This window comes from Nannobrachium achirus (assembly GCF_963921795.1).
Source record: "Nannobrachium achirus genome assembly, chromosome: 11".
Taxonomy (NCBI): domain Eukaryota; kingdom Metazoa; phylum Chordata; class Actinopteri; order Myctophiformes; family Myctophidae; genus Nannobrachium; species Nannobrachium achirus.
In genome coordinates, this window is record NC_137820.1 from 46,167,283 (window position 1) to 46,181,167 (window position 13,885).

General features: G+C 41.3%; 1 protein-coding gene across 1 annotated transcript in view; it reads left to right on the forward strand.

The window, feature by feature from the left end:
- pik3c2a (phosphatidylinositol-4-phosphate 3-kinase, catalytic subunit type 2 alpha) overlaps nucleotides 1–13,273 on the forward strand; it is a 94,821-nt gene extending 81,548 nt beyond the window's left edge. Inside the window, exons 22-33 of the mRNA XM_080736763.1 lie at nucleotides 56–185; nucleotides 319–455; nucleotides 2,088–2,257; nucleotides 3,222–3,378; nucleotides 4,727–4,836; nucleotides 5,411–5,618; nucleotides 5,972–6,096; nucleotides 7,155–7,272; nucleotides 7,949–8,024; nucleotides 8,323–8,432; nucleotides 9,437–9,562; nucleotides 10,372–13,273. Of these exons, the coding sequence (XP_080592889.1) occupies nucleotides 56–185; nucleotides 319–455; nucleotides 2,088–2,257; nucleotides 3,222–3,378; nucleotides 4,727–4,836; nucleotides 5,411–5,618; nucleotides 5,972–6,096; nucleotides 7,155–7,272; nucleotides 7,949–8,024; nucleotides 8,323–8,432; nucleotides 9,437–9,562; nucleotides 10,372–10,554 (1,650 nt within the window). The 3' untranslated portion in view covers nucleotides 10,555–13,273. The remainder of the gene's footprint in view (nucleotides 1–55; nucleotides 186–318; nucleotides 456–2,087; nucleotides 2,258–3,221; nucleotides 3,379–4,726; nucleotides 4,837–5,410; nucleotides 5,619–5,971; nucleotides 6,097–7,154; nucleotides 7,273–7,948; nucleotides 8,025–8,322; nucleotides 8,433–9,436; nucleotides 9,563–10,371) is intronic.
- The last annotated feature ends 612 nt before the right edge of the window (nucleotides 13,274–13,885 follow it).

Below are 13,885 nucleotides of genomic sequence, written 5' to 3' on the forward strand. Positions count from 1 at the left end.
GCGGAAGGCAGAACATTGCACCTTCTGATGGCCTGTGTGTGCGTGTGCACTCTAGGTGGGAGAGGACCTTAGGCAGGACATGTTGGCTCTTCAGATGATCCGAATCATGGACCGCATCTGGCTGCAAGAGGGACTAGATCTCCGTATAGTGAACTTCAAATGTATCAATACTGGCAAAGACAAAGGTAACGTGCTCATGCTCGCATGCAGTCAATTCACATGTAGCCATTATCAATCAAAATATGAAAAATAACGTGTGTGTGCGTGTGTGTGTGTGCGTGTGTGTGTGTGTGTGTGTGTGTGTGTGTGTGTGTGTAGGTATGATAGAGTTGGTTCCATCATCAGACACATTAAGGAAGATCCAGGTTGAATATGGAGTCACAGGTTCTTTCAAAGACAAACCACTGGCTGAGTGGCTCCGCAAATATAATCCTGCTGAGGATGAATATGACAAGGTATTATCATCACACATCAACAAAACAATTTATCCAATGTAAACTAATTTCAGACAGTGTTAGTGAAACTAAATTATTAACAGAAATCTTCTCGATATCTCTCTTACCTACCTCCCCTTTTATTCACTGAATTCAGCATTGAATAAACGGGGAATGAAATATGTACATGTTTGTACAATATGGTCCACATTTGTACTGTATATATATATTATGTATAACATCCATAATACATAATGTGTATATACAGCACACGTAAAAATGTTTTTCTATAAAATGCATGATATCTCCTGTGTCATACATGCTGCACTGTACACACAAGCATGAGCAAACATACACACGCATACCGTCTCTGTCGGGTGGAAACCTCATATGTTCAAAACTGTTACTTTTCAGTTTACAGTTTACAGTTTAGGCATTTAGCAGACGCTTTTAATCCAAAGCGACTTACAATAAGCAGATACAACATCAACAGGATTAAAGTAGTAGATCGACGAGCTCAAAACGCGCTCTTGAGACGGAGATGGTGGAGTAGAAGTAAAAGTATAGGAAAGAATTGAGGCGTTACAGAACTTGAGTAAAATGTACTTCGTTACTTTCCACCACTGGATGCATGTGCCCTGTTAGACAGGTCTTCCTGCAGAGCCCATGATAAACCTGTTTTCTAAGTATCATTTGTGGTGATAAGGTCATCTGTACCAAAACATGTGCATTTTTGTTGCGAGCAGCAAACACTGTCGCGCCCCTGTGAAGTGTTTTGTGCAAATCCATTCATAACTGGTCGTGATATCCTGCGTGACAGTTAAGCAGACAGACGGTGGAAACCGTATCTTCTTGGCAGAGGTAATAAACTCAGTACTGCTGGTATTGAGTTTCTGTCGCTTCATAAAACTGAGCTGACACTTTGGAATCAGCCTGGCATTTGCACTGTGAAATGTTTCTCTGTCATTTAATTTTATGTACATTGTAAGAACAGATAAGCAAATGAGTGAAGGCAGTATTTCCTCTCCAACCCTTTTGTTTTTAAAAGCCAGAGGTTCCCTGTACTTCAAAGTTATTTAATGTTACAACTATATGACCTTTAACACCTTTTAAATGTGACACCCTTACTCCCTACTTCTTCCAAACACTGACCCTGGAAATCCACTGAAACACTACCAGCCCCTACACACGCACGCACACACACAGTTAGAGTATTGTTTATCTTGCACGGTGTGTTTGTTTGATTGTTGAAAATGTTCTTCTGAGATGACTTTAGTATTGCAGTATGCAGGCCCTGTTCTCTATAAAGAACCTTTGTAACATGAATAGACTAGACTAGAAGACCTAAAATCCAGCCAAAAGTGAAAAGACACTGCATCGATATGCTGGCCTTGGCTCAGACTGTAGGATCTCGTCCAGATCTTGTCATAAAAACGGAATGTGTTTGATAATCAATTGGAATGTGACTGGCATTACTCCCTTTTGATAAGCACTTTATAAATAGATGTATTGTTGTTAGTGGTCGTATTACTAGTTATTGTACTGATGTTTTTCTAATATTCTAATGGTTTCTTTCAGAATATTCACAATTTCATTATTTTCTGCTTTGTCCCCCCCCCCCCTCTCTCTCTCCCTCTCTCTCTGTATGTCCAGGCATCAGAGAACTTCATCTATTCATGTGCAGGGTGCTGCGTGGCGACCTACGTGTTGGGTATATGCGATCGCCATAACGACAACATCATGCTGCGCTCCACGGGTCACATGTTCCACATTGACTTTGGCAAGTTCCTGGGCCATGCACAGATGTTTGGCAGCTTTAAAAGGTACAGCATGTGTCTGATGTGTTTTCATTTCTTTATCACACATACCCATAGCCTTAGCCTTATTTATTCATAAGGACAAGAAAGTGAGAGTAACGATCTATCTTTTAAATTAAAATCTGTTTACCGGTAAATGCTATTTTCTGATTGTCCTTGTGAATAGTGAATATGGTTGTGGGTATGTAATAAACAGGTTATTAACTTGCACTGGTAGCCGTGTATGATTATTTTCATTAGACAAAATAATTTATTTTTCGGTAAATGCCTACTCTTACTCTTGATACTTTTGATACAAATCCTACTCTTATGCTCAAATTCCACACGCTGACCTTCAAAGCAGCCAAAGGTACGGTTCCTCAATACCTCCAAACTATGATCAACCCCTACGACCCCACCCGCTCACTTAGATCAGCCAACACAGGGATGCTGACAGAACCCTCGCTAAAAACCCCAGGACAAAAATCCACTCGTCCTAGACAATTTGCCCTCCTAGCCCCCAAACTGTGGAATAAACTCCCTGTCGCACTTAGAACTACAGACTCACTCCCTAGCTTCCGCCGTGGACTGAAGATTCACCTCTTCGGACTCCACCTAAACCCATAGCACTACCATAACACTCCCCTTCCCTCAATGACCATACACGAAGCTAGATAGCATTTTTTAGGTTTTTTAGAAATGTTTTTTACTGCCTAGGTGCGTGGTCTACCTATGTTATTGTTTTTCTAGATTGATATTCCTATGCCTTGTTATATTGTTGTTGATATACTGACATATTATCTTGCTTATTATATTGATGTATTACCTGCTTATTGTAAGTCGCTTTGGATTAAAAGTGTCTGCTAAATGGCTAAATTGTAAATTGTGCCATATCATTTCCTCTCTGTCTGCCTTGTCCTTGTTGTGTTGTCCAGTAAAGCAACCATTCTTCATGGATAATGTTTTTTTTTAAAAACAATGTCTCTGCTAGGGACCGCGCTCCGTTCGTCCTGACCTCTGACATGGCCTATGTGATCAACGGAGGAGAGAGGCCTACCAGTAGATTCCAGCTGTTTGTAGATCTCTGCTGTCAGGCCTACAACCTGATCCGCAAACACTCTGGACTGTTCCTCAACCTCCTAGCACTGGTGAGACATGCATGCCTAGGGGGTCCTCAGAGTTACTACGGGCAGTACGGGGGGTCCTCCAAATCTTTGAGTGATAGAAACTTTTTATCTTCTTTTTTTTATATTAACCACTGAAAACTTTAGCCGAAAATAGCAGATCTACAAGCTCACAACGCCTCGCAACGTGAGGTGTTATGAGCGTGTAGATCTGTTATTTTCAAAGAGGTTTGGTGTAGAGGGGAAAAAGAGCAGACTTAGTACAAGACTGAAAGGTCAAGTTTATTAAGTATGGACGGTTCAAGTGGTTCAATATCTGAAAACACAAATTGACATGAATCCAAAATACACTGGTGGTTGTGCTGTCAAGCGATTAAACTATATGGAATCTCTGAAAAGGTTGTGGGGGTCCCTGCTTCATCTCTCGCTTAACTAAGGGGTCCTTGGCCTGAAAACATTGGAAGACCCCTGCACCAGACTGTGAGTCACAGAAAGGCAGACACACAGTCAAACACAGACAAAAACCAAAACATGCACAGACAACACGTCAGCTGTGACAGGGACTACATGCGTGGTGGGAAAATTGGGAATTGGCATAACTAAGAAAGGTTTGTTAAAATAAATCAAATAAGGACACCAAACTAAATCAGTACTCCATTTAAGTTAAAGGCATATAATAGTATGATACAGTAGGTCACGTGGTCTGAAATAGTCTGGAACTCATGTCACAGTGTAATCTGCCACTCGCCCCCCAACAACAGCTGACCAGTACAGTAAGTAATCTAAGTACAGTCAACTAATTTGATTGGCTTATAATTGCGCATTCCCACAATGACATCATAAGAATATTAACTTATATTTTAAGATGACTTCTTAAGATGACAGTACCCCTTTAGGTGACAGTGCCCCTTTAAGTCAACTTAGTCCAAGTCTAACTTTTTTCTCTGTTTTTCCTGTATGTACTTTATGTCTGTACTGTCTGTCTGTATGCATGTATGGAGGGAGTGTGAATGTGCTTGTCTTGCATTCTTAACACCTGCAACACACTGTCCTGCAGCACGATGAATGTCTCTGGATGGTTCCGTGCTTGCGTGCTGTCCTGGATGTGTCCCACCAGTATAGGACATGTTAAATGACTTGTCATGAAACGGGGACAATGACATTCCATGATGCTATAACTGTACTGTATGTCCTCTATTCACCGCGTCCTACTTACCTGCTGGAGGATTTCTCTAATTGGTAGTTTTGTTGCAAAAAACACTGCACTGAGGCTGTATGTAGTTAGTAGGACCGTTTATGTGTTTGCGTCTGCGTCCAATTGTATAATATTGCAATATGCAATCTAATAGTGTCTGTAACGTGTCCCCGTCAGATGACGTCATCAGGTCTCCCAGAGCTGACAGGTTCCCAGGACCTCAAGTACGTCTACGATGCCCTACAGCCTCACAACTCCGATGCAGAGGCCACCATCTTCTTCACCAGGTACCGCCATACATTGATGGACAGTTTAGAGCAGTGGTTCTCAAACCTTTCATGCCACAACCCCCAAAATAATCATATTTGAACTGGGGACCCCCTCCCACCCTGACGAGCACTAAGAGTTGAGGCATTACATTTTGTATACGGTTCTGTTGTGAAAATAGCAGATCTACATGCTCACAACGCCTCGCCTTGCGAGGCGTTGTGAGCATGTAGATCGCCTATTTTCACAATTTCTGCCTCTAATATTTGACAATTTGGCCAATGTTTAATTTGTCATTTTAGATGTCCTTAAAGTCCTTAAATTGTCACTTTAGAAATGTGCAAATACCCTTCACCCACTTAAACTTGATGCTGGTTTGTTTACTGTTGAGTGAGAAAACAATGTTGCACATTAAGGTAATCATCTGGGGACCCCCCCAAAATAATTTGGTTGAGAGCCACTGGCTGAGATGGTTGTGTCACTTTGTTCTTTTCAGGAGAACACTGGGTTATCTCTGGAGTCTGACACTGAATATATCTCCTCAGTCTCCTCACCTCTCGCTCTCTCTCCTCTCGCTCTCTCTCGCCTCCTCAGGTTAATTGAGTCCAGCCTGGGCAGCGTTGCCACCAAGTTTAACTTCTTCATCCACAACCTGGCTCAGCTGCGTTTCTCTGGGCTGCCGTCCAGCGACGAGCCCATCCTGTCCTTCTCGCCGCGGGTCCACACCCTCAAGCAGGACGGACGCATCCGCCACGCATCCATCTTCTCCTTCCAGAAGAGATACAACCCCGACAAGCACTATGTGAGCTACTCCACCCATCACTACACTGACTATAATGATCAATACAATACAATAATAAATGTATTGTTCATGATCACGAGTCCCCATTCCCATTTCTAAATCCTACTGGATGTTAAAACTCCATGTTTAAGGATTCTACGAGGATATTACATTGATTAATGCGTTTTTTGCTATTTCGGCTATTCGTGGTATGACTGGCAATTTTTCTAGAAAAATTAGCTTCACCTGATTAAAATACAGTATGTCTAAAGGAAGGAATGTAATTTCACAATTTCTCTCTTTGTAACCCTTTCCTCTTCCTCCCCTTCTCGTCCTCCTTTTCCCCCTCTCTCCGTCTGCCTCTGTCTGTATAGGTGTACGTATTGAGGCTTCTGAGGGAGGGCCAGACTGAGCCTCAGTTTGTCTTCAGGACGTTCGATGAGTTCCAGGAACTTCACAACAAACTCACCATCCTCTTCCCACTCTGGAAGCTACCCAGGTACGACCCTCTGCTGCCCTCTGCTGTCTGTTCGTGTTAAGTGAGATGGACCTGGGAGTGGAGTTTAGTGGTAGGCTGTTGCAGTATCTCAAGCTAAGAAATTATTTCAGTTATTAGTTCAGCAGAATGTGTGTGCTGGCAGCTGCTTGGATAGTATGTACTGTATCTCCTTCCTTGTCTTTGCACTACGTCTGTAGTCCCGTGTTAACAGAGATCTCGGCCTTCTGATATGTCTGGTGACATCAGTATCCATGATATAGCTGCTAGAATAGCAGTGAAAATGGCCGCCAACAAATCTGTGCCTGCTGGTTTGGAAACAAACCCAATATGAAGGACCACCCCAAAGAATTTGGATTGGATATATAGTGCAATGTAGTTCCTCTCTAATGGTCTAACTGTTTCCACCCAGTTTTAGCAACAAAGGCTGGGAGATAGTCACCAGTCTTTATTGTGAGCAAAGCATTTAGAGACTGGATTGTGAGTCTGAAAATGTAGGTTATTTATGCTTCTGGCTCCTTCTGATTTCTGCATTCTTTAGATTTCATAGGCATGGCCAGACTTTGTTTTGGCAAGCCTATTTTGTCTTTAAATATATTTCTACATAAAGATCTTTATATTGAACGATTCTTCTTTTTTTTTGTGCTAAGATAAGGTTTTTGAATGAGCTGAGAACAGAAATGGAAAGACGTGAAACACAATGCAGGTCTCCAGCACAGCTAGTATCAAACCCGGAGACAAATAGTTAGATAACCACTTAAACCCTATAGCCTATATGGTTGACCGGAGTCCCCCAGGGCTCCATACTAGTGTCTTTTCTGTTTTCTGTTACTACCAGTGTTCCCCATTTTCAACACTCTTTAGTATATTTTGAAACATTAAATAATTATTTTTCTCACCTACAGAACCGATATAAATTTTTTTCTTGCCTGATGCCAGAAACGTGTCAAAAGTTTGATCTAATCCAACTAATGAACCTAGTTTAACGGGTCGCCGTGGTGACGGATGGTCCTATCACAGGCTGTGTGTTGGTAAACCGTGCCATCTCTGTCTCTGTGTAGTTTTACAAATAAGATGGTGCTCGGGAGAACACACATCAAGGACGTAGCATCCAAGAGAAAGGTGGAGCTCAACAACTACGTCCATAACCTGATGAGAAGTTCCACGGAGGTCACACAGGTCAGAGGGGAACATGCATTACGTACCTATACTTTACACACACACATACAGTATGTAACACACACGTTACTGTATATGCAGCGTAGCGTACTATTTGTTTTATTTAATTATGTTTATTTAACCAGGCAAGTTAATATTATTTAGATCAGTGGTTCACAAACCTTTTAGCTCAAGATCCAAAAGAGAAATTAGACGTTTGCCCAGGACCTAAACTAGTGAAAATAGTAGATCTACAAGCTCACAACACGTCGCAAGCTTGTAGATCGGCTATTTTCACTACTAATTTATAGAATTGCTTTGATTTTTCTTTTATTTCTTCATTACATTTCTGAAAAAGATCATTTACTTTGTTTTGAATTCATGAAAAATGTTCCTTTTTTGGGGGGGAATGCTTTTTGAAAATGTTTTGAAATAATAATGCACACAGAATGAGTGGCACCTACACACTGTGTGGGCGTAGCCGTTAAAATGTTTGGGGGTTATTGTGCTCTGTATGTTTGTCGTGATGAAGGTCTAAGGACCAAAACGTTGGTTAATAAATAAAGTATTACTGCAGGTCCTAGACAGTGTGCGTGCATGCATTTCTTGCTCACAGTAACATGCTCATGCTAAGTGTTATCTTTAAAAACAAAGAAGGAGTTGTAATAATTCCATGTTATATCTTCTCTCCCTTCAGTGTGACCTCATCTACACCTTCTTCCACCCGATCGCACGAGACGACAAGACAGAAGCTCTAGTGGCCAAAGCAGCAGGTGAGACAGTCCACCAGTGGGCACCGGCCCACAGGTTGAGAATCACTGGTGTAGAGGGAAAAAAGGAGGGGACCAAGTATAGACCCCACTCGACACTGTACTGTATATACAGTAGCAGTGGTTCCCAAACTTTTTAGCTCAAGGCCCAAAAGAGAACTTGGATATTTGCCCGGGACCCAAACGAATGAAAATAGCAAATCTACAAGCTCACAACGCGTCGCGATGTCGACTTGTAGAACTGCTATTTTCTCTACTTCTTAAGCATTGTTCTTGGAAATGATTATTGTTTGTTTTGCAGAGCCTCCACCTGTGAGTCCTACGTTGGGTCGTGTGGAAGGGGAGGTGAAGCTGTCTGTTTCCTACAGGAACAGCACGCTGTTCATCATGATCATGCACATCAAAGACCTGGTAATCACACACACACACACACACACACACACACACACACACACACACACACACACACAAGTATTGTGTATTACTATACAACCATACCCTCATTGGATAATACATTCTTGTACTGAGTAAACTTTAGGTTCACATTACAACACCAGACCAAGACAGGCAGTCCGCTCAGAGAGTGGGCGAGGTCTATGGGTTGGATCCAGGCTAGCCTGGGATCGCTTCCAATTTCGGGCTTTTGATCCAGTCGGGAGCGGATGGCGTCCTACGTAATTTTGTAGTCAGAACGGACTACACTTTGGCCGGAACTACCAAACCGGAATCAGTTTGAACCCAAAACTATTTCCCAAACTCAATGACATAATTTTAGTAGCCTGCCTACCCAATAAAACCCTTGGTGCGGCATCGTTTTGCTTATTTTTTGAAAAGTCTGTTTGGTATATCCATCTTTTAGTCCAACTTGCAGCGACTGGCAAGACTACACTCCTCTAGCATTTAAAAAAGGATTGGGGAAACAAACGGGGAACCAATACAAAGCGACGCTGCTTCTGCCATCCGGTCTAGACCGGATCAAACAACCTGTTTAGTAAAGGAGCACCAGGCTTTCCCCCGAGAAAGCCTGGTGACGCAAGGTTAGATCCAGGCTAGAAAAATAGCAGACCTACAAGCATTAAAAGTCTGTTTAATTGATTATTGTCAAGATAGTTCTGGTGTGGATTTAAAGAGGTACACACAACAGATAGACTGTTACAAATAACTATACAGACAAACAAACAGAAAGGCAGAGACATGCAAACACAGAGAGAGACAGCACACAAAAAACAGACGATTCTAATCAGAGACATTATGCATGCTGTATACTCCTATCTAACAATCTTGTGCCGTTCCTGTTTTTCTGTCTGTAAAGGTCTTTGTGATAAACCTGTTTGCATAAAGCATTCCATGATTTTGTCTTGACTAGATCCCCATTGAATAGTTGCCCTCTGTTTGTGAATGAATCTCCTCCTCAGGTGTCTGAAGATGGCACAGACCCAAACCCATATGTGAAGACCTACCTGCTTCCGGACCCGCACAAGACTTCCAAGCGCAAGACAAAGTTCTCCAGGAAGACCAGGAACCCAACCTTCAATGAGATGGTAATGGACACACTAAACACCACAACCTTGCAGACAACAACGTTTATGAGTTCTTGCTTTCAAGATTCAAGGTTTCTATTGTTTTGTCTTATATACGTAAAAGTATCAATACTGCAATATAGACATACTCTGTTACAAGTAAAAGTCTGGAATTCAAAATATACTTGAGTAAAAGTACAAAAGTATAAGCATCAAAATGGACTTTAAGTACCAAGAGTACCACAAGTACCAAAAGTACACAAGCAGAATGTCCCATTTCAAATGTATAAAAATCTTTTGAAAATAGCAGATCTACAAGCTCACAATGTGTGCATCCGAGATGTAGTGGAGTAGAAGTATTGGAACTAGGAGCACTACGAGTTGAGGCATTACATTTTGTATAACATTGTTCTATTGTGAAAATAGCATGCTCACAACGCCTCGCGTTGCGAGCATGTAGATCGGGTATTTTTACAATTTCTGCCTCTAATATTTGACAATTTGGCCAATGTTTAATTTGTCATCTTAGAGGTGTTAAAAAGTCCCGAAATTGTCACTTTAGAAATGTGCAGATACCCCCTATACACTTACACTTTATGTTGTTGGTTTGTTTACTGTTGAGTGAGAAAACAATGTTTGATATTAATTTAATCATCTGGGGACCCCCCCAAAATAATTTGGGGACCCCCCTGGGAGTCCTGACCCTCAGGTTGAGAACCACTGCTTTACACCACTGTAAATGAGCACACAAAGCAGATGGTGCTGCTACTGGTGTTTACAATGAGACCTCATGAAAGATGTTGGATGTTCACTTGTTCTTCCTTCCTCAGCTGGTGTACACCGGCCACAGCAAGGAGAGCCTGGCCCTGAGGGAGCTGCAACTGAGCGTGCTCAGCGCTGAATCCCTCCGGGAGAACTGCTACCTGGGAGGAGTGACGCTGAGACTGAAAGACTTTGACCTCAGCAAGGAGACGGTCAAGTGGTACAAACTCACTGCTGTCCCCTACTTCTAGATGCCCCCCCCCCATTCCAGGAACCTGTTTGTCTAAAGTCCTCCCAACGTGCCCTTGAAAAGGACTACACAGGACAGTGTTGTTGTTTTTTTCTTTCTTTCGGAAAACGGACACGGATGTCGGAAAACTGAACCTTTTTATCAGGCACTCTTAAAGAAAAGCGGTGACGTTTTTTTGTGTGTTTTTGTTTTTTGTTGTTTTTTCTGAGGTGAAAGAACACCACCACCTCCTCACTCCATCTTGTTTCTCTCCCTCTCCTCTCATTCACTAATTGAGATTGTTTCTGTGACCAACAATCTCCACTCACATTGTTGCTCCCTCCTTTCTCTCTCTCTCTCCCTCTCTCTCTCTCTTCCTTAAACCGCGCTGCAGAACTGTAATGTTTTGTACATTATTTTGACGTTAAAGGACCAAAAAACAGCTTACTTTCTGAAGAGATATACTATATAGACTGATGCATTTATTTTTTATGGAAATAGGAGAAAAAGGCAGGGGGTGAGGGATAATCTTTACAGGGTTTTCTTTTTCCTTTAGATTTTTTAATTAAAAGACATAAATTAGACAAACTAGGAGGCACACTGGTGGGGGGGTGCTTCTAGTAAGGCTAAACCAGTGCTACAGAGATTGTCTTTTTGTAGGCCAGCACGTATAAGTTATGTCCACTGTGGGTTCCCACCACAGATTTACAGTGGAACTTCCGCATGATCAGTTACGAAAATAAGCTCTGCATCAAACAAAGGAAGAAAACAAACAAATAAATTCATTATTTTCAAAAGTTTTCTTAAACAAGGTGATTTCTGCAAAGCAACAATTTTTTGGACAAATAGCGAGGGAACCCACTGTGAACCGACTTCCACGGTTTAGGACTACAAACTTTTAACACTGTTCCCTACAACATGATGTGCCAAAATATTTAAAAAAGGCATTAAAACTACTCCACCCTGACAGGGAAAGGAACCGAGTGCCTTCGTTTGTGCTCACAATCTCAACTTAATCTCCACTGCCTGGCCTTAATATTGCCGTAATCAAATATATATTTTGTTAACATTGTGATATTTCCCTATTATTATTATAAAAAAAAAACAAAGCGAAAAAAATCTGTATTCTGTAAAGCTATGTCAATAGTTCTTCCAGAGCAAATCAGTTCACTGGAGCAAGATTGTAAGGATCATCATGTTTGAACTTCTTGGAATTTATGGACTGCTACACTACCAGGTGTTTTCTCCTTGTCATGGTATTCATACATGACTTCCTCTGGCATACACACACAGACACAAATCTTTTCCTTTTTTTTAATCATAGGCTTTGAACACACACTTGTTGTCACTTCAAGATGGCCTGAGGTTTAAGTTGCCCTAAAATCATTTATCTGCATGAACCTTGTGGTTGAAATGGACTTAAACCAAGCGGTTTGAACTTGATGAAAGCGTTCAGGAACTGTAATAAATAATGGAATCTATAAATAAGAGCTCATCATCACAGACTAGAAATGTATAGTGTGTGTGCGATATATGTGTGTATATACAGAGAGAACAGGAATGAAATTGAAACTGGAACATTATCAAATTGAAGATGATGAATGGGTACTCTCTCCCGATTGGATAAAATTGGCAATCCACCTACATTTATTTTCTGTTTATTAACACTACTCTGTGTGTGTGTGTGTGTGTGTGCGTGTGCGTGTGTGTGTGTGTGTGTGTGTAAGAGTGAGAGAATGTGTGTGAATGACAACTACAAATTTAACTGCACATACACAGTATACGTACCAGTAAGACTCCCTAATCGGGAGATAAGCGACCGTCAGGTCGCAGCGTGATTTTAGGGCAAAATGTGTAGGAGCAGTGTCCAAAAATGTGGTTCAAAAAATCTGCCTGATGGTGGCGCTATATGGGACATCCATATTGATGAGATGAGTGTAGACATACGTATAATGAAGTGTATGCACTAACACGACCTGTGTGTATGCGGTTGTGTTCAGGTTACAATACCACAGTTTCTCACCAGAGGGTGCCCTCCTCCACAGTGTTTAGTGATTTCACACCATGCAGGATTTGGTCATGAAAATCAAGTTTTACAGACCAAGACCATCTGTAGGAATAAGTTCTTATTTCATGGTCAGCACAAATGTGGGGTCCCAAACAGACTAGTTTAGAACCAGAGACTTTTACCATTCACTCGTTTAAGATTCCCTATGTGATTATATAAGATCTCTGAACACTTTCACATGCTCCATGCTGTGGCAAAATATCTAGTCATCTGCTTGTAGATCAGCGTTGATGGGCTAACTTTGTGTCAAAGCACCCACCTGGCTCCTGTGAGCTGTTTTATTTCTATTTTTTTTTATTTTGTTTTACAAAAGGGAACAAGATCCTGAGATTAGCTGCTTTCCTCTCCTAACAAACTACGAAATCTAAAGATGTTTAATAAAGAAATTTAAGAAGAATTTATTGAGACTTTTTTTTCCTTTTTAATCTACACAGTAAAAATCCCTTGTGTTAATTTCATTTATCCTTTTTGTAACTCTTGAGTGTACAAATGTACATTTGTTCACTCTCAGAGTTGGCCTAAAATTAACACAGGATGTTTACAATGTATGATGACCTGAGAGCTTCACTCACACCATGGATGGTAGAGATTTGATCCACTGTTAGTAAATGTAGACACGTCGAGGCAGAATTTGTATTAACATGGCCAGTTATTTATTCTTAATTGGGTGACTTTAACCAGGTTGGATCATTCATCAGTGTGTGCTGTAATCCCTCCTTCCTAAAGCAAATTAAATGTTTTTTTTGGAACAATGTTGGTGTCAAACTGTTTTGTGTTCTGATATAATTTGATGGATAAACAAGGTATTGTGAACATTGAAGGTATTGTGGACATAGCCTACAATGTCCCAACCAGTTAATGAGAGAGAGACAGAGAATTTGTGACCAACATACGTTACGTACTGTAGTTGGTAATACATATTATCTGGGTTCTCATAACAGGACATATTTTAGGTAATAATGGGCCAGAAAGGTGATTGTATTCAGCCAACAGTGGTCTTGATTGTGGGCAGAGGGTTAACCTGGTCTGAACCCGGACCTGTGGCAAGATGCTAAATGCCTTTCCACTTGCCAAGTATCCATGGGTAACATGAACACACAGCTTGTTTTCAAAACAACTGTCCCATTCCCAAAGACGTTTCACTGAAGCAGATGGAAGTTAAGCGCCCAGCTTAACCACTTAAACCCTATTTGACGCTTCATTCTATATGGATCTACAAGCTCACAACATGCATCGTGTTGTGATCATGTACAGTAGATGAGCTATTTTTGCTATTTCTAACTAT